Here is a 27,088-nt window from a genome sequence, read left to right as displayed (position 1 = left end):
GGTCTCGGCTGCCTTAAGAGAGCCAAGGCCAATGCCATAGCACACCAGCACCCTCAGGATGCAGACATTGCGCATCCTGAGGGTGCTGGGCAGGAGGGCCCCTGCACTTCCCATGTCATGGCTATGGGCAGCGCAGGGGCCCCTCTGTGGCCCCCTGCAGTGGCTTTCCACCAGCCTTTTCATGGCAGGTTCCCTGCCATGAAAAGGCTGGTGGAAAGCTGAGTTGTAATCAGCACAGCAGTGCTGAGTGCAGCTTTACTGTGGTTGACCACAACTCAGACCACCTTCAGCCTGTTGGGAACAATTTTTCTGATGTGGACTGCGGTCCCCTGATGGTCCGAGTGCCAGGGTCAAATGTGGTGATCGGACTGCCTGGAGAGAGCTGATCCAACCGTCACCATGAGGCTGGCGGTCTCATGACTGCCAGCCTCGTAATGAGCCCCTAAGTCTTTGATTTGTTGCTGCCCGAGTACACGTCCTAAATTATCAAGTATCTTCATGGTTCCCCATGTCACCACCCAAGCTGTAAATGGTCTTCTATAGCCCATTGAGTCTGTGTATGTCAGTTCACTTCAAATGGCTGACAATTTTAAATAATCACCAAAATCCTTTTACAAATTACTGGGAAATATTTACACTAATACATTAGATACGTTGATCTGGGGTTATCATTTGGCAAACCTGTCTCCTTTTATTTTTCAGACATTTCTCTCACAAAAAATACCTATGGACTTATATGGAGGTGTCACTGTGCTCACACCAAATCTTAACTTTGAACTGTGTTTGTTGTTGCATCTTAGGATTGTGGCAAAACATCAGGAGCTTCGAGAAAAACAGGCGAGAGGATTGACGGATCCAAGGCCGATACCAGAGATGGTTGATGATGACATGGACCCTAGTTATGCCAGAGTGAATCACTTCAGGGAGCCTCCTGCACCCTCAAATGCCTACAGGCCCTCCTCGCCACCAGGAACCTTGGGGTATCTGCGTGATGTCCAGATGACCCCAGCAGAGCGGGAGCACATGGAGGGCATATACGCAAGGGTCAACAAGCCACACCATACACAAGCTCCCAATGAAAGGTAAGACATGAATGGACAGCAATGAACAGTGCAACCTGTGGTTTCTGAGCACTCTGTCCCGGGAAAAATGTAATATATTATGTCTGAGGAGCAGTTCCCTCAATCATTCACATTGTACATTGAACAGAAACTCTGTTTCAGGATGCGCAAATGGAACATTTGCTAACTCTCAATGCACAAACTGAACCTTTGTTTAGTTCTTTCCCATTATAAGGACAGATCAGTCAAGGTGCAAGGTAAACACAAAAGGAAGCACAAGGGGAAAATTGGCTTCGTTCCTACAGGACCCCAAGTGATGTCTACCTCCCCTCGAGTAGCTGCACCTTGCATTTCTGATCTGTGTATTCCGCGCACCAACACACTGTATTTGTTCAGCTATTGCATGCTTCCATACACCTGCAGAATTTTGGTTCTTCTACTGCATAAATTGTAGCAGCTTTATCACTTTTACAGTAGAGTATGCACTGCTAGGTTTGGACTTTAAAGGGGCAGTGCAGAAATGTTGCACAGTACATTAAGGAAAATCCACTGCGGCATGGACGGGGAGTCCATAGTTTCTCATTGGCTCGTAGATGAGGATCACTCTGTCTTTCAATTTGTGTGCCCGCCCCCTGGCCAGGCTACTTGCTGAGCGCTACACAGCTACAATTAATTGAAAAGTGGAAGATGTAAATGTTTCTCTCATATGGAAAACCAATACGGAGATGTTCATCTTACACTCCATCTGCCCGATTCACGGTGTTATCAGTCTAGTGATTTTGTATTATTTGGAGCAGCACTAATGGCTTTTAAGTTTCGAAAGAGCTTTGGTACCAGTGTCCTCCCTTCCAGACTGGAAAGCTAAGGTTTCGTTTAGTAAGTCTCTTTATGAGTTTTCTGCAATAAGAACTCGGTTTAACAAGTGCGGTTTTTATTGCCTTTTTAAAATGTTAATATTGAATTTTAACTGTGCAACTCACTCCTGTGGTAATGGTTTCTCACTTGAGTGCTGGATATGAGAGTGGAAAAGCACAACTGAGTGGTCCTGAGTTCAGCTGGCGGTGTCCAGTTAACACGTGAGATACACATCTGAGCAGACACACCACTGCTTGGAAATTGTCCCTAGATCTTGGATTGCCATACATTTTAGAAGGTGTTTTTAAAGACTGGTTCTAAAAATTAATTATTATAAAAAGTGCAGTCATTTTTTAGAGATTATTTCAGGGTTTCTTGTTGGCATTAAAATACAGACACAAATTTCATATTTGATGCAGCCGTATCCTAACATTAATTTGGTCACTAGGGCAAGGATCTATCTATCTATCGATCTATCTGTCTATCTATCTATCTATCTATCTATCTATCTATCTATCTATCTATCTATCTATCTATCTATCTATCTATCTATCTATCTGTCTGTCTGTCTGTCTATCTATCTATCTATCTATCTATCTATCTATCTATCTATCTATCTATCTATCTATCTATCATGTTTAGTTTCTTTAGCTGGCGTTGCACACTGCATTTTATGCTGAAAGTCGTGCACCTACAGAGAATGGCTAACAATGGAAATTTCAAGGTCAACTACAATCGGGTTGTGCTCTACAATTTATAACTTCAGTTTTCATGAGAAAATGTTTTGTCTCTCATTTGGGACTTAGAGCCTTACAGACAACCAAGATTAACCGAAGATGTATAGCTGGTGACTTTCTATGAGTACTGGAAAGAAGTACCATCCCTTTCTTTCTATCATGTTTATCATTAGACTTTGACGTTCTTGGCCTTGGCTGCTCCTTCCACATCTGAGAAATCTTTGACCTGTGAGCAGCACCTAACCTCTGCTTTGGGAATAGTAAATCCAGCAAGCGCAAGCACTCACCTTTGACTATGCAATGCTAGTGTGTATTACTCTCAAAGAAAAACGTCTGATAAGAAAGCTTTGTATTGCTTGTCATTGGGCCATATACATTGGTCAGTACTCAGCAGAGTGTCTGACCACAGACTCCTTCTATATAGAAAAACATTTGCTGAAGTCCAGCCCTGGCGAGACCTGTTTCATGATTGTTGGACCTTATAAATCTTATGTTGTATTATTTCGCTTTATATAGCCACAGAGTCTAAAGTTATTAAGGACTTTTAATGCTGAAATGACTCATGACAATGTCAGCAGCGCCCCCTCTTCCACTGTAATTGATAAAGCTCAAAAGTGTGTAACTTATGGGTATTGTTACCTGCAGCCTGAACACGTAGGTTTAATCAATGACCACATTGATAACACAGGTTTGTAACAAATGACAGTGTAAAACATGGCACTCGAGGTCTGGCTGCAAACCCTAGCATGAATAATGACGAAGCTTTAACCAATGAGGACAGGCTCTTGATAGTTTTCCCAAGGACGTCTTTAACCTCAAGTTGATCTTTTCATAAAGACGTCGGGCATGCATCTTCCAAGGTAGCCAGATTTTGTTGGCAAAACAGATTGCGATCTCTTGCTTAAGCTCCATTTTTCTGTCTAATATGGTTTGTCTGTACTCCAGGTTCCTTCAAGGACAGGAAATGATACTCAGGTAATCAGTGCATTCTCTCCCTTCACACCATGGCGTCTCTCCCATCTCCCTCCCAAAGTTCCCATGGTACTCTTTTGAAAGGAGGGTGTTCAGATATGCATGAGCCATGCTTGGAAACAGGGGCACATTAAATCTTCTCCATCACCACCTGTGGCTATTTATGCCAACACAAGACACACGCCTTACAGAGACCAGATCCTGCGCCAAGGCTGTTGCAGCTATAGAGTATTATGAATTGCCAGCAACCTAGTCCCCTTGCATCTAGTATTTCCACATGGGAAAGTGGTGGCATCACTAAAATGATTTTATCGTTTGCACTGTTCCTTCAGGGCAATCAACCAGCCAACAGGACATATGAGCAAGAATATTTCACGCACATCTGCCACAACCCAGATCTACCTTTAGGGCAGTTTTTGTGTAGTGCCCAATAGCACTAGCAACACAGATACACTACATGCAAAAATCCCACATAGCACAGTGTTCCAAATATATCACATACATTCAGGACAACATTGCTGTGCCATTTACATGCTGCAGTCATTTTACTTCTATCTGCACTCTAGACTACATGTTCCCAGCTAACAACATCCTTTAGACAGAGCATCTCAAACACGCAACACAACATAGATTTTGTATATGGGTGGCTTTCACGTCACTACCAATTGCACTATTCATCTAATTATGCCACACAAATACATTAGAATGTATCGGATCCCTCATTAATATAACGATGGAGAAAACATTATACATATATCCACCTCAGGACATATATGCCATTTATTGATCTGTCGTGCCATTACTAACTGTACTATTGAGGGAGATGCCGCACACAAACACAACAAAACATGTTAGGTAGAAAATCCCACATAAATCCATTCACAGAAATAGTATTAACCACCATGGAGATAATCACATTATAAATACAAAGAACACCTTAGTCTCAACATCCAACAGCCCAAGCGTGCCCCATTTTCACCATGCCCAGGCTGTTCTCTAGGCACAAACCGGGCATTTTGTCAATCTGCACGAGGCATACTTAAATGGTAAAATCCACTAACCACACCACCCTACCAGTAAAACCGTACATTATATATCTCAATAAATAAAAATTGCCTCTTGCCATCCAACATGACCACGTCTGATCTCCTGGTGCATGAATACAGAACTAAGGGCCAGATGTAGCAAAGGGTTTTTCCCATTCTGTGTCAATGGGAACATGTGTTAGTACATATGGCCCTAAGTATTTTACACCCCACAGTCTACATAGTGACCAGAACACAGTACCCGTAATCTATCATCAGAGGATGACTCAGACTGTCTTCAATTTAAACATTAGTATAATGTAGAAAGGTACCCCTGGACTGTTGACAGTGCTAGAGACCTTATTAACGGCACATGTGATCTCAAGATGCCTTACTTACTGTGATTTCCTGATTCTCCCCCTATTTCTCTGTGCTTTCATGCTGTTTTGGATGTGAGGTGCAACTCTAGTGCAAGAAGAGCTCTTGGAGCTTGCAGTGCCCACTGAGGCACTGTCATTCGTGCCTGGCAGTGGTGTAATGATGGGAGTTGCTCCTCACAGTCCACTTCCTGCCTAATCCACAGTGCAGCATAACAGCACTGACAACAGCAGAGGTGATAGTGGCATCTTCACATGGTTGTTCTATAGTGTTAGGATCAGCGTACTATGGGGACCACTAAAAGGTCTCTTGTTGTACAATAGGAGTGGTGGGATCACTCAACAGCTGAGTTTTTATAACAACTTTGAGCCCTTGACACAGCAAGATGGCGTTTGATGGAGCTGCTGGGTGGATGAACACAGTGGGAAGTAGATTGCACTTTCATGATCAGCAGATTGCGGCCTTCCAATCATCGGAGGTTTGGTGCACCTACGTAACACTTCTGAGGACTCCTATGTTAAGAATATCAACTTGTTGAGGTATGCTTTAAAAGGTATTACTTTTTTGAGACCCTGAGATCAGTGCGAGGATAAGGAATTACTGTATCACTAAACCACCCTGCTTTGCTATAACATTGCTGGTTAGTCCTTTAGGCCTTGGATTATTGCCGTGCATGGGTTCCTCTCATTTGCTCTGCTTTCGCCCTGCTGGGTACTATCTGCCCCAACACCTCACACACTATGTGACAGCTAGGAGAAAAAAGGAGACGGAAAATGTATTTGCTCCCCTGTTTCACTTGATCTAAGAGTGGGCTCATGGAGCTACCTAATAATCATTTGAATCAGAACAGATAACAGAAGGTGAGACAACATCCTACGGTCATTCTCATGCATGGCACTTGTGTGCAAAGAGTGGTGCGATCGAAAAGGTGGTGCAGGGCTTGCAGGAGTAACATGAGGGTTGCAGTGGCAGAGCACCGAAGGTACAGCAATGGCTGGAGACCATGAAGGCTCAAACTCGGGCAGTGGAAACTTGGACTGGAATACCTGTGCTCTGTGACATGAATACTTTCAAACAAAAGGCATTGAGCTCCTAGAGGGGAAGATTGGCGTTCTTGATCGTTTTATAAAGGATGCCTGTCTTGTGGTGCAACGTCTACCTTCCAATTCCCTTCAAGAGGCCTTTCCTGACGAGAAGCAAGAGGTTTACCAGCTCTATTAGAGCTAGATCTACAAGCTGAGAAGGAATGGGTAAAGAAGGCTAATAGACTCTCTCCCTAGTCGAAGACGTTTGTCGCTCTCTCTGGTGGTATAGTGCTGGTAGTGGTACACTCTGGAGATTGGGTGGATCGGATCCTAGTACAGTGTACAGAAAAGAACTGCAATAATTGGGAAGAAGCGGGCCTGGTGCCTTTTAAATGGTAGATGTTGGAGAAGGAACTCTGTGCTTAAGTGGGTTTTCCTGTGAAAATGATGCATAATGGGAAAGCATTCATGGTTTTTCAATAGGACACTAGTCATAGTCTTCCTGGAGTGTTTGGGTCCTGCCTCGGTTTGGCGTGACCTGTTGCGGGTGTATGGATGTACTTCTCTTGTGGACGCATGTCCGTCCTTTGGGTGTTGTGGGTCTGAGGGTGCTCCTCTGGGCAACGGTGGAGACTGGGAGCAGCTGTTGTTAGAGTTGAAGTTTTCTTGTTGCATCTCTGTACTCCTTTCCCATGAGTTGCTCTTATTGGGGAGACAATGATATTCCGTGTAATATGGACTTGGTGACAAGGTCAGTACTGTATATTGTAGCTGGCATACTTTTTGTTGATCTGGGTTTTGCTTTCAAACATTCCTATTGCTAACAATATAAATAGAGTGTTATTTGGGTCCGTCCAATTTCAAGCTTTCCCTTTCTTCGGGCAGCTTCCTTCAGCCATTGGATACAAGACTGTCAATCAAGGCTTGGCTTGGCAGATGGAGTATTAATCTTTCACCTAATGTTATTTGCTGTTTCGGTGTATCTTTCTACCTCAACGTCAGTGCTTGCATTGAACTGCATGAGAGACTATTTTTAAACTGCAGCCCTCTCTGTTTACTTCTGCTGGCTCCCACTCAAGTGTCTAGCTCTAATTTGCTGCATCTGTTAGCACATTAAACACACACCTGTATCTTTGCCAATGATTGTTTACACATCCCTTTACCTGCGGATTAGGCTGTAGTACGATTAGTTCAATATCACTTGTGGTAAACGATTTTAGAGTGTCAGTTGGGCATAAAATATATTTAATTTACAGATGCAAACTAAATCACCCAACTTACTTCTTTTCCCATGTCTGAGATTTGTTTAAACTGCTTGGGAAGATGTACTGGCTAAACTGGAGGTCTATGGAGTAGGATACAGTAAGGTATTCTACAAACTTAAATCAACTCCTGCTGACTACTTTCTTGGATATTAATGCAACCGACCCAGAGGGTGGGGAACTGCTGCATTAGACTGTCTATACATCAAAACATTCGCACATCTGCAGGAAAGGCCAGTAGCCCGATTACTGTGTTCCAGGGTAGATATTTCTTCAACACAACTAATGGGAGTAGCCTAAATCCTAGTAAGCAGTGACTTCAAAAATATTGTTCATACACATATTTTCCTGAAAAACAAAACTTTTCAATTCCACTTATTAAGAAAACATACCCTGTTTTTGAGAGCTGGGAAATGACTGAATGGAAATTCCATCAAACCTCAGCAGGGTACTTAAAAATAACGAAAACACTATATATTATTATAAAGAATGACAGATACCAGGTCTTAATTAAATGGAAACCCTACTGTGAATCCAGCCAATAGATGCACCAATAAACGAGCTTACCAGTGCTCCACATACTCCTCAACACAATAATTAAAGGACACAAATGTTTTTATTCATATTAAAACGGCTTTTCAGCGCAGCCCTTTCTAAAGCTACCTGGTCTATTTCGGCAAAATGGTTTAAACGGGGTAATAATTGAGGGAATAGTGTTTGCAGCTGATAAACAGAAAAATAAACACCTACATTTCTGAAATATCAAGTTGAATTGAAATTAATATTTCCATCCAATTGTAAGCAAATATAATATCCCCTTGTTACCGGCCTTAATTTGAGTTCCAGGGTTAGCTTCTAACAATGGTAAATAGCAAAACATGAACCATCTCTGATCATTACCTAACTTTGCCTTGGGGGTAGCTACGTCCAGAAGATCACACACTCAACTATGACTCTTTTGGGTATGTGTTTGAGGTGACCTAAAAAATTGAAACTGAATGTAGAGCCAGCAGTCCAAAGAGATAAGTGGTGTAACAAAACTTGAGACCCCCCCAGCAAAGTACAAGGTTGGGCCCCCCTCTAAAACCACTTAGGAGCTCGCAGGCCAGGGTACTGTGCTGAGGGGGCCCCCTGAAGCTCGGGGAGCCCCCTGCACCGGAGGGGAGGAGTGGGGACTGCAGGGGCCTTTGTTACACCACTGGAAGAGATGTCTATTGCAGAAGCGCAAGCAGCAGAGAAATGCACATGTAGAAGTGGAAGAAAGAAAATGGGTGCAGGAATGACTCAATGGCATAACTTACTTTTACGTCTGGAATATTGTGGCTCTCACGCTTTGCTCAGAATCTCCATCACTATCCAGTTCAGTATCATTTTTCCTGTCTGACTGTGGCTTGCCACTCTTTTTCTGAATAAGCTTGCTCCTCTGCCTTCAGGCACCGCGTAGATCTGGAAACAAACATACTGATTGCACCTTGGGTCAGTATGAGTGATGGGTCATGCAACTTTGCTTGGCGGGGGCAGGCACAAGGTTGTGCATGGCTGAGGACAAAAATCCCATGTTAGGCCCACATGTCAAAATTCACCATCATCTACTTTTTGAAGCTATGCCAGATGCCATGAACAAAGCATAAAATGATTCTTTCAAAATCTATAAGCAGATTTTGCAGCGGAAGTGCAGGGCCCTGAAGAAGTCCTGATCCTGGGAAAATGATGCATCCTCTCACCAGCCCTTCTGACCATCCAGGTTTAGGGTCAGGGTTATGCTTTACGGTGGTTACATCTTGCACTTTCTTTTTTGCGGCATTTGACATCTATTTTTAAGCCACATGATTGGGCATACTCTGGTTTCTTTCTGCCCTGTACCTTCTTAAAACATCCCCCTCTAGCCCTCACCGGTTTAGGACTTTGCTGCAGCAACCTGTTGCCATTAAAGTCCTGTATGTAAACGGGCATTGTTATGTACCTATGCCTTATTTGATTCAAAAGCCCTTGTTTGGCAAAGGGATTGTCTGGGGAGAGCCATTGGTGCCACAGCAGAGTAACTGCGTCTTCCGTCCTAAGGCTTTGGAAAGCAGGGGCAGGCAGTCTTGTTTTATGGGAGTGTGAGGATGTGGCCTTCAAGACCCAGAAAGCTGAGCACCTGGGGAACTGAGCATTTGTTTACTGGGCAGGCCTGTGCTCATCATTGCTCCTAGCGTATGGTTAGCTTGCATCTCCGATGGTAATGTGTTCACTAAAAAGAGTTACAGAGGAACAGAATCTCTGGGCTGGCAAGATAGGATTCCTCTCACTGTGAATCCCTGAGGTCTCTACCAAATTCACCCTCCAGACACCTACACACAAAGATAAACCAGTCGATAGCGGAGCAGTAGCTCAGTGATTCCCCAGAGTCTAAAAGTGGGGACAGCTACAGATCCTTTTTAAGAAGAACATCGGATGTTTCTATTGGAAGTAAGTAAATGTACTGACCTTAATAGGCAGATGATCTTGCTTATGAACAAAATGTATCAAGGACTACCCACATTTTAAGAGCCATTTTTGAGCTGTGTAGAGTACTTCTGCCAGCGATATCACCATGCTCCGATCAGAACTTTCACGGGTGCAAAAGCAAACCTGGAAAAATTAAATATGCCTTTACGCACATTTTCTACCTGCTCTCAAAAGTGCAAAAACAAAGAATCATTACAAAAATGACTCGGGTAATTCCAGGACCAACGTGATGGTCTCCCTTCTGGATCCTGAATACCGTGGTGGCCAGCGACTGTGGCAGAGATACTGAATGACATCTTTAACTGCAGATCCGGTCTCTCCCCTCCTGTTACATGCTACATCATAATGAGGTGCTCAGTGAATACATGACAATAGACCGGATTCAGATGGAAGGCTACCAAAGTTTTGAAGGTTAAAATAGCTTTATTCTGACAGAGACTTCTAGACAGCGATTCCTCATGTTCTGAATACTCCCCAGGAGTCAGAACATTTTCAGCATTACAATGGTGCACCGTTTCTTCAGTGTTTAAAGGATGTCAGCCCTAAAAACAACATGTTTGTTTGTGACATGTAGGGACCGTCACAAACAAATGTCTGTCACGGATTCCCACCAGGTATGCCTGAGGTGTCTGGGGTTGGGTCATGACTCAAAGGCCTGCATTGACTGCTGGCCAGTGAACCCCCAAGGTCATCAGGGACCACGAGGCAAAGCTTTACATTGGCAAGCATAAAAAGTCTCCTCGTCGGGGCTGCTCCAAGTCATGGTTGGCATCAAAAGTTCTATCCCAGTCCCCGTTCCTGGAGTCGATGAAGCCTCTCTCAAGGCCGGTTTTCATCACGGTCCAAATCATCAGGTAAGTCAAAAAGAAGATAAAGAAATCTAAGCAGGCTTCGGTCCCCTCATGTCACTTGTGTACGCCTGAACAGGCACAGAAGTGACACCACAACTCTTAATCTTGCTCCCGAAATTGGCCAACTTTTGAACCGATTCGACAGCTGGTAGAGGAGTTCCATCATCTGTTCTCTGTCTCTTTGGATCACCACCAACTCCCTCTAGTGCACTTTCTGGTACCAAGGAGGCAAGAGCTCCTCCCCCCATCTGGTTTACTCCATGCGGGTTCACCCTCTGCACCAGTTGGACCCTCTCAGCCCGTCTTGCCTCTGGCTCCAGTCCTGACCCTGATTCCAGCACCATGAACTATGCTGGTCCCTTGCACTTTGATGCCGATACCGACTCCATCTCCATTGAAGCCAGAGAAGGCTGCGATAGTTCTTTATGATGCCAAATCAAGCCTGGTCTGACCTTGGCCAAAGTCACTCCCGATTCTGCTTGTGGCGCCACTTCACCACTTGAATTACCACCTCCACAATGGAGGACACACACTCTACATTCCCTTTTCAATATGGACTCAGACAATAAATATGACCTGGGTGATAAGTTTGCTCAAGCCTACCAGGGTGACAGTTGGTACAATAACTTAAAGGAAACTAGTGGTCTCAATACATTGCCAGAAATAGGCCTATTGCCACCCCCTGGCCCAACCATGTCAGCATCTTCGTCCTGCGCCATGGTAATTAGTAAGGTAGCTGAAGCACTTGACCTCCAGATTCCCACCTTGAAGGTTTAGACTAATGTATTGACAGAAGTCCTCTAGTCGGCGCAAACATCTACTGAAGGCTAGACGTCTCTATCAGGAGAACAAATTAATTACCTTCTGTAACATTCTTTCTGGTAGAGACTCTATCTAGCTGCATATTCATCACTGATCCTCCCATCCTCCCCTTTCTGTGATTGGGCTCTATCCATGAATGAGATTGCAAGTCTAGGAATCTGCGCATTGGTCACAACCATTTTGGTCTATGGGCTCTATGATTGGGGGGCACAAACAGCCTTGAAAGCAATTGACTTTAACTTGTAAGGGTGGAGCCTGTATAGGCTCTGCATGTCATTTACAGAGTGGAACGGCATCAGTGCACAACCTCAAGGCGCCACCTGAAGATATGCCGAGGTACTGCTTAAAAGTTCCAGGATCCAGTCTGACTTCTGGAGAATCATCAAAAGGTGAGAAATATGTGGCTAGATAGACTCTGCCAGAAAGAGCGTTACCAACGGAAAGTAACTTGTTCTTTTAAGAACCTATAGGGAAAATACAATAGCCTGTTTTTTTTTGTTTGTCCCAATTTCAAAATGTTGGCATGTATGCTCAGTTGGATATTTTCACTTTGAACCAAAGACATCAGCTAAAAACTCGAACTGTAATGGTTAGGGTTTTGGACTCCTAATCAATGAGGATGTACACGCAATCTTTCACAAAATAAATAAAACTCCAGCCATAGAAGTCTAATTTTTTCTAATGTACTACTTTTGTTTACTCTGTGCTGTTTTGCAGAAAGGGCAGCGAGGGATTGGGAGGGTTGCCATTGGACACAGACGCCAGTATGAGAAATGTCAACGCTTTATAGTTTACCTCTCCCAGCTGTGCCGCATTATGCGCTTCCAGAGCGGCGAGGGGAGGGGGTGGCCCATGGCATTTTTATGCAGAGTGCGCTGCGCAGCTCCACATGAATGATTGCCTCTCACACGCTTTCCAATAACCAACAGGGAAAGAATGAGCGATTTTTATTAATGCTTACTGTTGAGCTTCAGGTTGAGAGCATTAAAGGAAAAGGTTAGAGATTTTTTCTTCGGATTGAGAAAGAGGTGCTGTGTGCAGTGCACCCTCCTGACACCCACTGTATCATGTTGCGTCCTCTCTGTCGCCCGTAGAGTACGCGCATCCCTGGGCTTTTGAATGCCGCTATCCTGACTGCTACATCACTGATGGCATGCGCAGTGGTTCAAGCTGAAGTGGGGATCCAGGCCTGACTGCGGAAGTAGAAGGGAAGAGCTGAACGCACAAGACAGTTCTCAGTCAGTCCAGCGCCATTTCAAGTCTGCATGGGGGGGACATTAATCTCTGGAGCTCACTCTCAAACCAAAGAATCTTAAAAGCCCATTGAGAAGACACCTTATTGCTGAGATGCATGCTTAGCAAAACAAAATGAGAAGCACAATTGTTTCTGTTAGACCAGTGGGCCTGTGGTCTTGGGAGTCTGCAACACCTACTCAGGGGGTATGCAACTGTTTAGGAAAATGTAAATAAAATTAAGAGATTATTCAAATGTATATAAATAAAATAAAGAAGGAAAATGTGAAGTTGCAAATTTTAAAGCAATCTGTAAAAATGAAGGATTTTCAAATGACACTTAAAAATAAAGTCAGTTGGTATCCTCAGATTGACTTGTGGGAGCAATGAAAGTGCACCCAACAGAGAATAAAGTAGATAATGGGTGGTCTTAATTGAGTTTAGAAAAGCTCCAACCTTCCTATAAATATTGTTTAGTTTATATTTGTTTGTGAGTTACATAAATTGTCCTTCTTTATGTATTTCCGATGAATGCTTGTTTCTGTATTTTTGTGTATCGTTTTGCAGTTCAAATCATCAATATTGCTTAGGTTGGGTCTCCATGTTCCAATACTGACTCGGGGGGGGCTCCAGACTCCAATAATGACTTAGTGGGGGGGTCCAGATCACAATAAGGATTTAGTGGGGGTGGTTCCATGAATTCCAGTAATGATTCAAATGGGGGGTCTATGGAAATCAAAAGGTGAAGAACTACTGTGTTGTACCTCTGCATGGCATACATACATCCTCCTAGTTTTCCAAATAGGATAATAATCAGCTATAGAACGTCTTGGTACACAAAATTTGTAAAACACTTTTTTTTGCATGGGCTGAGTCCATTAAACTCTTTTGCTCATTGATATGCAAGACATAGTACATAAAGTTCATGAAACGTTTTTCTGCGTGGTCTTAGTCCATCAAACACTTTTCTTCAAAGCTAGAATCCATAAAACACTTTTCTTCGTGGCTTGAGTCCATTAGCCACTTTTCTTCATTCATTAAGTACATTAAGCAAACTATTTCACGGCGTGAGACCATTAAAAAGTTCTGTGCATTGGATGAATCCATTAGCTACTTTTGTAGTTGGTGTCAGTCCATTAAACAGTTGTATGTATCGGGTAAGTCCACAAAACACTTCTGTGCAGGGGGTTCATTAAACAGTTGTGCGCATTTGGCTCATGTGAAGTGTAGATGTTTCGCCACTTATGATGGGCTAGCAGCCTCCATACATATGCTTGGCACAGAAACGATGAACTCCTGGGTGGATTTGTATCTGCTGTCTTCTCATTACCCCTGCTTTTTGCTCTAAATCGGGGACCTTACTGAACCTAGGGCACTCTACTTTCCCACCACATTTAAACCTATTGGTATACCCCCCTTGAGCTCTATTCTAGAAACGCTATTAACTACACTGTTTTAAGCATGTACGTTTTCAGGAGGTGTACTACCTGCAATGCAATATTAACTGAAAGAAATTATTTTCGTGGCCAACAATTAGCATAGAGTACTCCTTCTGCCAAGGAGCTCTTACCAGCATGACCATATGCACCATGCACGTGTAGATGGTGCGTATTTTCAAACTTGCACTGGTGGCACAGTGTTCCAGCGCAATGACAGTTCATGTTATGGTGGAATCATGGCACTTACAAAGGCAATGAATAGGCTCTGATCACACGGACCTGTATTCAAAGCGTTGCATTCTGTACATGCGCTTACTGACTACATAGAACATAACGCTTCCTGGAAAAGCAGGAGGTTAGACTAGTTGAAGCTTCCAACCTCTAGTTCGAAATGTCTGATAGCCAGATTATCACTGGCTACAAGAATGAAAGCAAAAGTCTTAATCAGCCCATCTCAGGAAAGGCTAGTCAGTGTTCTATGTATGGTTGTAAAGCAGTTATGGACAGGTTTCAGTCAGCCAGTAGTGTGTAGTGGTTTTGTTGTGTGATGCGTCCCTTGTTGTCATTTGGCCCTTCCCTGAAGCAAGGATTCAGCAGTGATACTAGGGAGTGTGTCTCCTGTGACATCATGCACCAGAATCACCAAATGCTGTGTAGTGGAGCCTATTTAATTTTAATGGGAATCAGGAGTTTAGCATAGCCTTCTGGCCTGCAGACCTGTGCCCCTGTCGCCCAGTGACTTTTAACCTCCTTAGCTTGCTCTGTCTTAGCCTATTTATTTGATTATTTCTTTCAAAATGACTGCTATGTTTATAGTTAGTGAAATTATTTGATTTTACGTTATCAGTGCCATCCTGTGAAGGTGTCACTATCAGCGTCAAAGTCAAGTGAGATACGTAGGTATGCACATCATGTCCCTTTCCCACTTAAGTGGGACAGGAACATAATGTACTTTTGGAGCGAATTGTTTATATAATTGCCCCCCCCCCCCCCCAGCATGCCGCATATCTATTGTTTGGGAACATATCTGCGTCAGGGGTCCTACAAGAACTGTATAAATACATCTCACCCAGACAAGGTTATTAGAATGATTACTACAAGATGCTATTGATGCCATCTATGCTGCATGTTGCTTTGATGCAGACCCAGCCTTCGTGCTACCAGGGAGTCTGATCTAAGGACCTCATTCCAAGGTGACAACGGTTGGGGGGCGCTCCTCATGGACACAGTACTAGCAGATTCATTTTGTCACACCTAGCTCTCTTTAGGTTAAAGATTAGGTTCTCCATGCTAGAGTTTTAGGGATATTTTACATTTCATGTTATTGCAAGATGTTGGGGGTATTTGTATTCACAACTCTCGTCTTTACAATTCGGCTTCTTGCCTTGTTCATTATCCCATTCATTCCAGATCATGCATTTTACAGTAGATAGCATTCTTGTTAATAAACCTATTGAAAACTTTCCTGCATCTCCTTCACTGCCTTTGTGTGACTGAGACTTATTGCTCATGTGAGAAAAGGGTACTCTCCGTTCAACCACGGCTCTCCTGAGATATCGCACTCCTGAGTCCATGCGTAAAGGCTGCCTGAAATCACCTTTTACTGTTTGGGTGCTTGGTGAGGTACTGCATGTGAGCCGGGAGGGTTGGGCTGACAGTTGTGACTTGTTGTAGGATTGGCCTAGTCACCTACAAACAAAAGTGCTGTCATTCCTAAAACCAGCAGCGACAGCTGTAGAGATTGCATCAGGCATCTTTCGCCTGTTAAAACTGACCACCTAGATGTTTTTCTTTGTGTTATAATCCGTGCCAGAACTTGTTCCACCATGCCTTGTAAAATCAGTGTTCTGACGGCTCTGCTATGCCTGAAGCTCCAAGAAGACATCAACTCTAAGGAAGGAAATAACAGCTTCAAGGTGATTCTTGCCATTACCCCTAGCTAGAGGCCTTTGTTACAGGTAAAATATGCACCGTTCTGCTGGTCTTCAGAGCAACTCTGGCAACAAGATTTCTTTAATCTTTTATTTAAATAAATGCAAACACACACTTTTCCTACAGTCCCCCACACCATCTTGTCTCCTAATATTATCTATATTTTCTCTTTACAGTAAATTTCTCACTCTCCCAATCATTCCAATGATCCTCTCAACACTGCATCCATGTCTCCTGGCCAGATCATGAAAAATGCCTAGTGTGTTCCTGGTTCAAATTAGAGGGGTTTCATTTGACAGATCTCTGGAACTGGAGGCATGCTGAGCATCTGGGTGCAAAAAGGAATTAAAGAGCCAAAAGTGGTGACCATCAAAGGGGACTCTGGAATGCTTTATGTGCAGCATGGGCTTTAAAATTGTGCCACAGAACTTTCTGCACCAGAGGGTTGTGGTGGCCCATGACATCTCAGTTCTCTTTGTTGTGCTTCCTTCCTGTGTCCGCGCCGTGTAGCACAGGAGTCTGATGCCATTTTAAAGTGATCTCTGAGATTCGAGCTATGGGTACTGGTGAGCTCTGGGTATCGGTGTTCTTATGCTGCTCGCTCCCAGTTGCCACAGGAGAAGCTCAGCCTTAAAAAAGTGAATGTGGTTTAAAGGTCTGCAAACATTTCTACAGCTCACAAGCAACCTAGGCTTAAAGTTGGTAGGGTTTCACTATCTTCAGTTGAGTTCTCTACAACCAAGATTGTCTTGAGGCACTTGTGTATTTGATAGTGTGAAAGTTGAATTATTGCTACAGAGAACGTAGAACAGAGCTTTACAGATTGGATATGTGCACTCTAAGCACCTGATTTACATAATGTAAAACTTTAAAGAGCCCCACTGTAGAAGGTTCTGATCCTTGGGCCAAAGTTTTTTCGGTTGTTGATAAGTAATGATCTTAGCTGGCTGGCAGTTGGAGGTGAATGCACAATTCCACTTATGTGGAAGGAATCTGCCTTTAAACAACTGAATCCGCACTTCTGAAATTGGTAACATTGTCCAGTTCAATCCCTCCTTGCAGAAAACAACTTCTGAGCTGCAGTTGGTCATCGCCCAAATCTGAATGAGGCAGCGAGAGCCCTGATCTTTAGACTGAGATTAGAGAGGGCATAGTTGGTGGTACCCAAGATCGCCTCAGTGTTATGAGTGTAGGGTCAAGGATTGGGGCTTGGGAAGTTAATAGTGTGTCTTTGGGCCTGTGTGACCAAGGTCTGATGATGTATTAACCAAATGGTGATGAGGGTAGTGAAGTTGGCAGTCCGTGGCTGGTAGAAAACTATACACATGCTAAAAAAACTCCTCTCTTTGACTTGCACCTCCCTTTGCCGAGAAGGAAGAACTAAGCTCGGCCAAGCGCAGGTTGTGGCAAAAATAGGGTGATGTGAAAGGGAGGCGCACCTCCTATCTTTAGAAAATAGCTGTGCTTCTACTTCAGGTATTTGGTGTCAGAGGCCAGTAAAGCAGGGAGACACCACGGCCTCCTCTCCACACGCCGACTTACCCTGGTTGTTTTTCTGCCCGTGCCACTTCGACCAAGCTCCTAACCTTATTTGTGCTTCTTAGAAGATGATGAGGCTGAGAACGGGAGAAGGTCAGGCATTGAGGCATTTGAAAGGTAGTGCATGATAGTATTGAATGGCAACTAAAGGAAAAAGGAGTTTGAGAAGTATTCATATGCTGAAAATAGATACCCTACATAATGCATATATCAGACTGTTCTGTGAATGCACGAAGCAGGTCAGATATCTGCCAGGAGCATGAGAAACTGTCTGGATTTAATAAACCGGAATAAAGAACCAGGAAAACCCTAACACGAGCAGTTCCCTGTTTGCATCTGTAGATTCACCTCATTTGTCGTTCAAGTATAATGATGACCCCAGTACTCCACTTGAACGCTGACCTGAGTACTCCTAGACTTAACACATTAAGTGTAGTGTGGAGCACCACGATGAAAAATAATGCTGATGCTTTTAAGAGGCTCCAGAATTCATTAATCAGGGGGTGCCACAGATTAAGTCTTCATGTGCTGCATTCTCTGCATACGTTCAATACTGATTAATGCGCTTTGTGCCTCACATTCGCAATTCATCACTTTTAATATAGCACTTGCAGATTAAGGCAGTAAATGAAGTGCATTTGTAAGAAAGACATTTTTTCTCATGGATGATCTCATTTCCAGTCTGGGAATCCCAGTTCTTAAGTGTCATTACTTTATGGAGCGGGAGCAGTCGTGTTAAGTTTTAAGTGGTGTTTCTTTTGTGGAATGTATAACGTTACATAGAAACCCTTTGTCTTTGTAAGCAAGACTTCGGGTCTGTACATCAGCAAAAAAATAAGTGCACATATCATTGGTGGGGGGAGCTGATAGAGAGGTGGCTTTAACACCTCAAATCACTCAATCAGAACTGTAGTGGGAATGGAAAGTTAAATGTCCCTAGGAGAAGTTGTTTCCATAACAGGACTGATGCCTCATGTCATTAGTACCCGCCCCTCCCACGACACTCTAGCTGCTCCAAAACTCTGTGGCAACATTTGCGCCATCTCTGGTCCTCGGGATCACACACATTTAACCCGGACCGCCGTCATCATTGGCTCACAGTGAAGCTGCAGTGATCCTATTTAAGGCGCTATGTTTAGTGCACATTTGAAAATCGCCACATAAAAGCACCAACTTACCTGGCGCGTCTTCCCCCACCACACACAAAATGACTCCACTATCCAATAAGCCCAACACCTGGATGTTTTACTGCCATTCAGAAAACAGATGCAGGCATATTCCCTTGAGAGACTGACTAGAAACATACGAGCCTTATTACTCTTATTATGTTGTTCAGGTTCCCTGGGCTTTTTGTTGTGTGTGTGTCTTACAATATCTACAAATAAACAAAATTAAAATAGAAATGTTGTAAATCTTCTTTGATGCCTCTGGCAACGTTATCATCACGTTCTTCTTGTGTGTGTTTTAATAGACGAAATGGCAGGTAGCCCGGACATGTTTTAACCATTTCGGTTGTGGCAGTGAAGGGTAGCTTGTGTCTAGATGCACAGAGCGCAGGGGGACACTTCTAGGTAATTGAAATGCTCGTGTTAGCACCTCCTAACTAGTACATATGTTACTTTAATGCTCTAGCAGCAAAACAGAGTATTATTAACTGTGCAATTACCAGTTGACAGAGTGCTTAATTTGAGCTGGTGGTTGCAGGTGAGGCCCATTGGCACTCATTTTGGGTACCAGCACTTATTTTTTAGGTCTCCCCTACTAGACACTGCTGTGAGAGGTTTGTTAGCTTGCAGATGACTTAGTCATCCCATTAGTTTCCATTGGTTGTCTTCATCTTCATTGTCAATTTAATTTGCTTGCTTCCTATTCATCAGTTGTGTGGGTGGTCCTTCATCTTCTCATGTTTGTGTGGCCCTAGGAGAATGGATGCATTACTGTGTTCCTCCAGCACTCACTTTTTTAGGTGCTTTTGTGAGACCCTGGGAGAATGAATGCATTAGTGTGTCCCTCCCCTACTCACTTTTTTAGGTGGTATTTTTTTCTTTTTGTTTGAGCACTCTATGAGAGTGGTTGTGTTTCCCGGTGTGTTCCTCATATACTTCTCTCCTTCCCTACATCACACTCTGTTTCTCTCTCACACACGTATGTATCCTGCACGCTCTCCACTTTGCTTTCTTGCTCATGTGTTTTCTTGCTGAAAGCTCTGTTTTGGTTTTCCTACTCTTCCCCCCCATGTTGCTTTCCCCGCACCCCTGTTTTGCTTTAGTCCCCATCTGCTTAATCTGTGTTGCTTCCACCCTCCCCTCCCAGGCTTCCGTTTCCCTTCCACCACCTGCATTAAAAAAGGAGGAGCGCTTGCGCTTTATTTTTCTTCTTAGTTACGGATCCAACTTGAATTAGTAATTAAAAGAAAAAAAGATCAGTCGCCTCATTTTGTAGGCGTGTGCATGTGTGGTGCCCGTGCCTACAAAGTGGCACAGCCGGCCTCGTCAAAACCTTTTTTTAAAGAATTTTTTTTACATTTATTTAGCCAAGCAGTACATCATCATGGCTAAAACCGTTGGCAAAGCCAATGGGTTCCAAAGATGGAACCTGTTTACCTCGCAAATGCTTGTTGTTTTAGACTCTAACTCCCAGCAAGGGAGAAAGAGAGAAAACTGAGAAACAAGGAGGAAGAGGAAAACAGTAACAAAGGGAAAGGGCACGGATGAGAACGAACCTGCAAAAGCGAAATAAAAGTGCTGGGAGTGTAAGGTGGTGGATGAAAGTGGCATACTCACAACCCCAATATTCAACAGCTCTCGCAGTACCTTCTGCAAAAACCGTAGAGCCGTAGCACCTAAGATTTTTCAATATTAAGCCGTGGGTTGGTCCCCACTATATGCAAATCAGTCCCTCACTGCACCAGTCGCCCTGCTACACTCCATCACTCTAGTCCGGTTTTAGGGCAGTGTTCAACATCAGTTTCTGGTGAAAAGCCGCCACTGAAATTCCTACAAGTGCGTCTTGTGGGCCCATTATGTCTTTAGGAGAATCAGCCTTTCCATCCTTTGCAGTGCCCACGAAAGCAACAAACTACAGAAGAGGCTGAGATTTCATGTATTGCCTCAAAGCTTTTTGGGGGGGAAATTCAAGGTGTAATAAATGTGTGGTTTTTAAACAGCAGAGGGAATCGTGGCTGCAGCTTGCTGCTCTAACATGCATGGAACAGGCTTGAAATGGGCTCCTTGTTTGTTTTTTTGACAACTCAAGTAGTAGGAATTCCAGTACGGTGTCATCAGGTTGCTCATCCATCTGAAATGCATCAAACGCAGCCAGGATAAGGGTGGGATTTTTAAAAGTTCCAGCTGACATCCACAGTCACCATCATCTCTCGTCTTAATTGGGTAAAACAGTTACAAAATGCGGGAGATGCCTATGCTGCCGAGCTTAACTTAAAGTTCAATAACACAGCAATGTAAAACGAGAAGGTACCCAACAAAGCTATCAGAAAGAAGGCTCTATACAGAGAGAGCAAGTTACAGAATCACGCTCCATCAGATAAGATTTTCAGTCTTTGGAGACTTTTCAGGCCCACTCTTGCAGAACAGCAAACTCCACATAGTGAAGTCATACTGTCAGCACCCAGACTCAACTTCATTTTTTTGTAATATTTTGTTAGGTGCTGTCATATCACCATGATGTCATATGGTTGCACTGGAGTAGCTGCAGTGTCTATTGAATCGTTTATGTTGGTTATTTGTAGTTCTAGTTCTCTATCAATAAACAAAACTGCTTCAGACAGGGTCACACAGCACCTACGTGGGGACCATACAGGCGGTTTGATTCCTAAGGGACAGATATCTTGTTCGCCGAAATATGAATCCCATAGGATATAATAGGATTTATATTTTGACAGATGGGATATCCGACACTGTTGTGATGGAGTAATCACTCTGCCACACTCTAAATCAGGCCCTACATCTTTTATGTGAAATTGCATCTGTACCCACTGGAGGATTGCTTCTCTGAAGGCCTGGTTTCAGATAAGTCTTTTTCTAGTTGACATGGGTACTCGTTAAGCACAATGGGAGAATTTCTAGTGCACCTTTCCCCCAGAGACAAACCATGTTGTCTTCATTGACCTTTGTTCCCTCTTGAACCACAGCTAATGATGTGCTTGGCTGGAAAGATCGTGGGCTTAAGTACAGTAAATGTCAGCAGCAGCAACAGATTTAAGCACCTTTCCCCTGTGTGCACACTGCTCATTGACCACTCCATTGGCAGACTACATTTTCCAATTTTTATCAATAACTATTTCTAAATGGTTCACACCAATAATTTGACAGCACAGGAAACCTGTATTTCTCAGAATTTAACACTGTAATTTAGTGCTGTTAAAATGGGCATTAAGTATCATTTATCATTGTATACACATGTGTAGACACAGTCACAACTGCATCTGTTTAATGAATGAGCACTTGCATTTATTAGTTGAAGAACTTCACTTCAACACCAGTTCTTTAGTTAGAGGTGCTGCATAAGGACGTAGGCGACAGACAAACAAAATTGCTGCAACAGGACTGCAGATTTCCTGATGGTGGTGTCTAGGGTATGGGTTTTGCTGAGAGGTCCAGTGTTTGAGGGAATCCTATCCTGGTCAATGCAGCTAATTCAGAGGGAGTCATAATGCACAGAGATATCTCTTGGTCATTTAAGTGTTTCCTATGAGCACCCTACAATGCCACCAGGGAAGCAGCTTATGTTGCACCGAGTGGGTCAGTCTTCCCATGCTCTAGTGTGAGATGAAAGACCCCCCCAATGTAGAGGTGTGAGTGGTTAGATGGTGGTAGACCCTTATGTAGTAATGAGGAGTTGTAAGGAAACGTTGTGGTTTATACGTGTTTTTATCCCATATTAGATGTAATGCACCATCCCTCAGACAGCTTTCCAGACCGTCAGCTCTCAGCTATTCTTCCACTGAACGTTAACCGTCAGCTACTCGAACACTCGAGGCTGCGTCACAAAACACTTCACAAGCAGATGACATTGGGCTTGTGCTTCCTCACGAGCACATTACATTGGACTTGCGCTGCTCATGAGGCATAACACTACACTTTAATCTCAGGCCTGTGCATTTTGCAGTGGACGATTGCGTCAGAGACATATTAATGCATGGGGCAAAGTGGGCCCAGGCCCCCAGTCATTCAGGGACCCCTTCATAGAGCCAGCTTTGTTCTTCAGGGAGTCTTGTCCTAATGACCTTGAAAAATAAACAACTTGTTTTAAATACCTTTTTCTTCAATTTATTTTTAATGTGGGTGATGTGTGAGAGTCTATTACAGACATTGTGCAAAGAAGTGTTGTGTTTATGTTTCGTTCAACATTCGTAAAAAAGTTTCTTTTAGATCAAAACAGAACCGCACATATGAGAATTGTCAGAAGGTCTCAGAGATTACTTGCAGTATTATTAGTGAGCTGCTGCTGTGTTACAATATTGAAATCAGGTCACTATCCCTGAATATTAGATGTTATCACATTTAGAATTTGAAGGCGTGTGCCTGGGCACTGTCGTGATATGGCCAGAAAGGGCACGACATTTTATCATAATTTCAAGGCTGTTTCGAACAGAGGCCCACGAAATATGTCTGGCCTGGGGTCCCCAAAATCCTTTAAATGTCCATGGATTGCTTCCCAATGTAAAGCCAGATCATGGACCATTCTGAAGGCTAGAAAGAGGGTTTTTGTTGCTTGGAAGGAGTGGGTAGTATTGGGGCAAACAGATGTTGGGATGACGATGATAGCAGGCCGTGGTGTTTAGGTAGCCAATGCAGAAGATTGTGTGCAACGTCAACCTTTATGCCAGCATTTTTTACTTTATCAGTTTTGAGGTTTAGGTAGTTGAAGAGTGGAAGCAAATAGGAGGACCAAGGGTCGAGAATACATGTCCGTCCATTGACAAATGGCAGCTGTACCGTGCCTAAGGAAGGGTGAAGGGGGCAATTATATTGGCAATATCAGAATAATAGTGTCAAAGAAGCCAGCATGAAGAGATTAAGTTGGCCTGGAAGGCTGTTTATACCTGTGGTTGGAGAGTACTGAGACATTATCTTCGGAGATACTACCTGGCTTTGGGGTGGGTGAAGCATTGCAGAAGCATCAAAACACTGAGAAGGACTAGCCAGAATGGCAAAAAGTGAGCTATCCTAGTGCCTCGCCAGAGATACGCAGATACAATCTATAGTGGAGTGTACCGCGATCCATTGAAGAATCCAGTGAGGGCCAAGAGTATGAAAGTGGATGGCAGATGGTTGTAGTAGGCCAAGGCATTTGGAGAGCCTGAGCTTGGTTGGCCGAATCTTTGCAGGTTCCCAAATATATCATGAGTGAAGCTATGGAGTGTGAGTCTATTGCAAACTCACTGTCCAAAGATCTTGGAGAGGAAGGGTCAGAATGGAGATTGGACTGCAGCTGGAGAGGGTGATCGGCTGTCTCTTTATTTTTAGGTCTGGTTTGACAACTCATCTCTTTGCATTACTTACTGTTATCAATTCTTTAATGTAAACAGTGTTGCTTTGGCTCCACACACACAGGAGTATTACTCTCATACGACATGCTATTGCCTGTTTAGTATATCATTCCCCCTTGCTTAACCATGTATTTGTGAGCATTGCACATGTCAAAAGTACTTAGGATCAGTCTTAAATGTTTTAGTGAGGCCTAAAAATGCAGTGTAGATTTATTGGCTTTGCCAATTCTTGGGTTATTGGTGGTCGACAACGACTGCTTTGAAGCACAACACGGATAAGTGCAAGTGTGTCAAAATTGTTTGAAAAGCCAGGTGATTTAATAGATCATTGTGTTAAACCTCTCCAGCCTGGCATGTCAAAGCAGTGGATTGCCTGAGCATCCCTTGGGCAACATTGGATTAGTGGTTTTTGAAAGCCAATGTCGTTTCCATTTTTTCTTGCATCTTTCAAGGCGAAGAGCAATACATTTGAACCTGCAACAAATGTGTGAGCATTTCTTGATATTAATGACCAATTTCTTTGAGCACTGCGCATTAATTCGTTTTTCTTGAAACTGTCATCGGCTTAAATGCTAATATGTGCATAGCTAATTAGGAAGCGGGAATGGGCTTGACTCTTGGTGAGCTGTGAAAGCAGCAGAGAAAGATCATTATGCCGCTGCTCCTGGATAGCTATTAGAACATGAAATGTGAACCGGCTGATAATGTGCAGAATTAAGATCTAGCATTTTAAATGAATGGTTAATGGGCGAAGATTAATTACACAGCCAGAGTTGTTCAAATAAGATTTTGTTAAACTATGGTATGTAGGTGGGTGGTGGAAATGTTGGAAGTGTAAAACTAATTGCCTCTGTGTTATTTCTGTATTTGTTTTGCACAAGAGGGCTTTTTAACCACCTGTCTTAAGATAATCGTAGGCATTACAAGTATTTGAAAGAATTATGTATTTGGCGCTAATCACGAAGTTGCCTCTTGCTCTGCGCTGCTGTGCAGTTGTTCTACTCCATAGGCTGGTGAGTTTATGACTACTCTAGAAGAGGTTCTAGGCGCCTCCTATGTAGTGCTCAGTCAGTGGGGCACGAGGAGCAGCCCCAAACCCCACCATGTGAGCCATTTTTTGACAGATCTTTCTCGAGTCCCTTTTTAACGGCTTCAGTGGTTGGCCCTCCTTCCCTCACAATTGTTTACCTGTTAATTATGGAGGATAATCTATGCCACGAGGAGCTGCTTAATGTCCGCACGCACTCCCACCCGAAAATGGTTGATCAATATGAGATGCCCTTTTCCTATGAGTGCAGATGAGGGCGAGCACGACCTACTCAGATCACCTCAGTGTCTCTTCCACTTGGAGGAATAGAAAAGGCAAAGCAGTGTGTGCTTTACCCGACTAAAGACCAGCATGCAGTCCTTTGGCAATGTCACGTTTCCTACTGTTTCAGTAGCCAAAGTCACTGGGTAATCCCAAACTCCTTCAGACGCACAGCCAGGAAAGACATGACACTGAAGTGATCAGAGAACAGCAATCTAGCACTTCAATCCTAACATTGACTACCAACCGAACCAGGAGTTCATTTTATTACACAACATACATTCCACAAAGCATAGAGGTTTGAAAGTGTCTATTAGTCGAGCAAGCAGATTGCTGCTGCTTACTGAAGGAAACAGATATCATAGATACCGTAATCTACAGAAGCAACCCCCTAGGATTAGAAATCTAGAGGGGTGGCCCAAACTGAGCCCAGCAACGAGAGAATAAATGGACAATTGCCGGTTCCAGCGTGCAAAGTGAAAACCATCTCTTCCTACTATGGCTTCTCAGCCTAGTAAGCATTACCTCTGATTTATCTAATGCAGCTATGAAAGTACTGCACTTTTCACAGTTCTGACTACCATGGATAATGGAACAAACAAAAAACTCTCTCCTTACTTGACAACAAAGCAGCAGTTGAAATATCCAAACTTGGAGCACTTCTGAACTCAGCAGGAAGCTACTAGAGGTAACGGAGAGCATGAACAACCAAATCCCCTTCGGGCCTAAGCAGGAACTGGAATCTGACAAATGTAGCTGTCAAAGTACCTCTCTGACTCTTTCAGTACTGATCGTCACCAATCCCCCTCTAAATCCAGGGGGATCCCTTTTTTTCCTGCTCTGTTCCTCTGCCTCCATGAAGAGGCTGCTGTGGGGCACTTAGTGCTACTGTGTGCTGACCAGGCATCCCGGATCCCAGATTGAATTAAATTCAGCACATTAACCATCCCAGTGACAGAGCGAAGATACTAATTGTATTACAATAGCAGAATTTGGCCTTCCGATTGATAGTCCTAGATTTTTTGCTCCTAAAATACTTCCAGCAAATTAAAACCTTATTCCAGTAACCCCCATCTGCCTCATATTTTTCTTGTTGATCCCTTGCATCAAGATAAAGTACGCTCCTCCTTCGTGGCGATTTACGCCCTCTGATTTGAATGAGGAAGCAAAAGCTGAAATTGAAAATAATGGCAATTCAACAGAGAAGGAAATGATGAGTGGCTATAGGCTACAGCCTTGTGTAGGAAAGGGTTGCTGCATCTAGTGCCCTTGTAGGTCTGAATCTGTAGGCTGGTAACCAGCAAAAACGTAACAACCACCTCAGGAAAACTGCACTAGCTAAATGACGCAAGTACATGCAGGGAAGGGAAAAATAAAGAGAATTTTCAGTGTGGTCAACACACAGAAAAATAATATTTTTCAAATCTTCAAGCCTTTAATTGAATTTTGTTTTCTAATCATTGTAATTGTATTGGTTCTTCAAAAGTGTCAATGAGGCCTGGGAGTCCACTCATTACATCAAGCATCTCAGCGTACACTAAGCAGTGAAGTGTAGCATAAAATATTCTAATGGTCAACACATTGTTCGGGCGTTGGTAGTAGCAGAGGAGCCTGTGGAGAGCCTAACCAGTGACTGGAGTCAAACTG

General features: G+C 43.5%; 1 protein-coding gene across 2 annotated transcripts in view; it reads left to right on the top strand.

The window, feature by feature from the left end:
- Nucleotides 1-27,088, top strand: part of PARD3B (par-3 family cell polarity regulator beta) — a 2,030,765-nt gene that overhangs the window by 1,606,473 nt on the left and 397,204 nt on the right. For both annotated transcript variants that reach the window (XM_069225990.1, XM_069225989.1), the window contains one exon: nt 801-1,082. In XM_069225990.1, coding sequence (XP_069082091.1) covers nt 801-1,082 — 282 coding nt within the window. The remainder of the gene's footprint in view (nt 1-800; nt 1,083-27,088) is intronic.

The sequence above is a fragment of the Pleurodeles waltl genome, chromosome 3_1 (genome assembly GCF_031143425.1).
Source record: "Pleurodeles waltl isolate 20211129_DDA chromosome 3_1, aPleWal1.hap1.20221129, whole genome shotgun sequence".
Classification (NCBI taxonomy): Eukaryota; Metazoa; Chordata; class Amphibia; order Caudata; family Salamandridae; genus Pleurodeles; species Pleurodeles waltl.
Note: the sequence above shows the minus strand (reverse complement) of the source record. Positions and strands in the feature narration are given on the sequence as shown.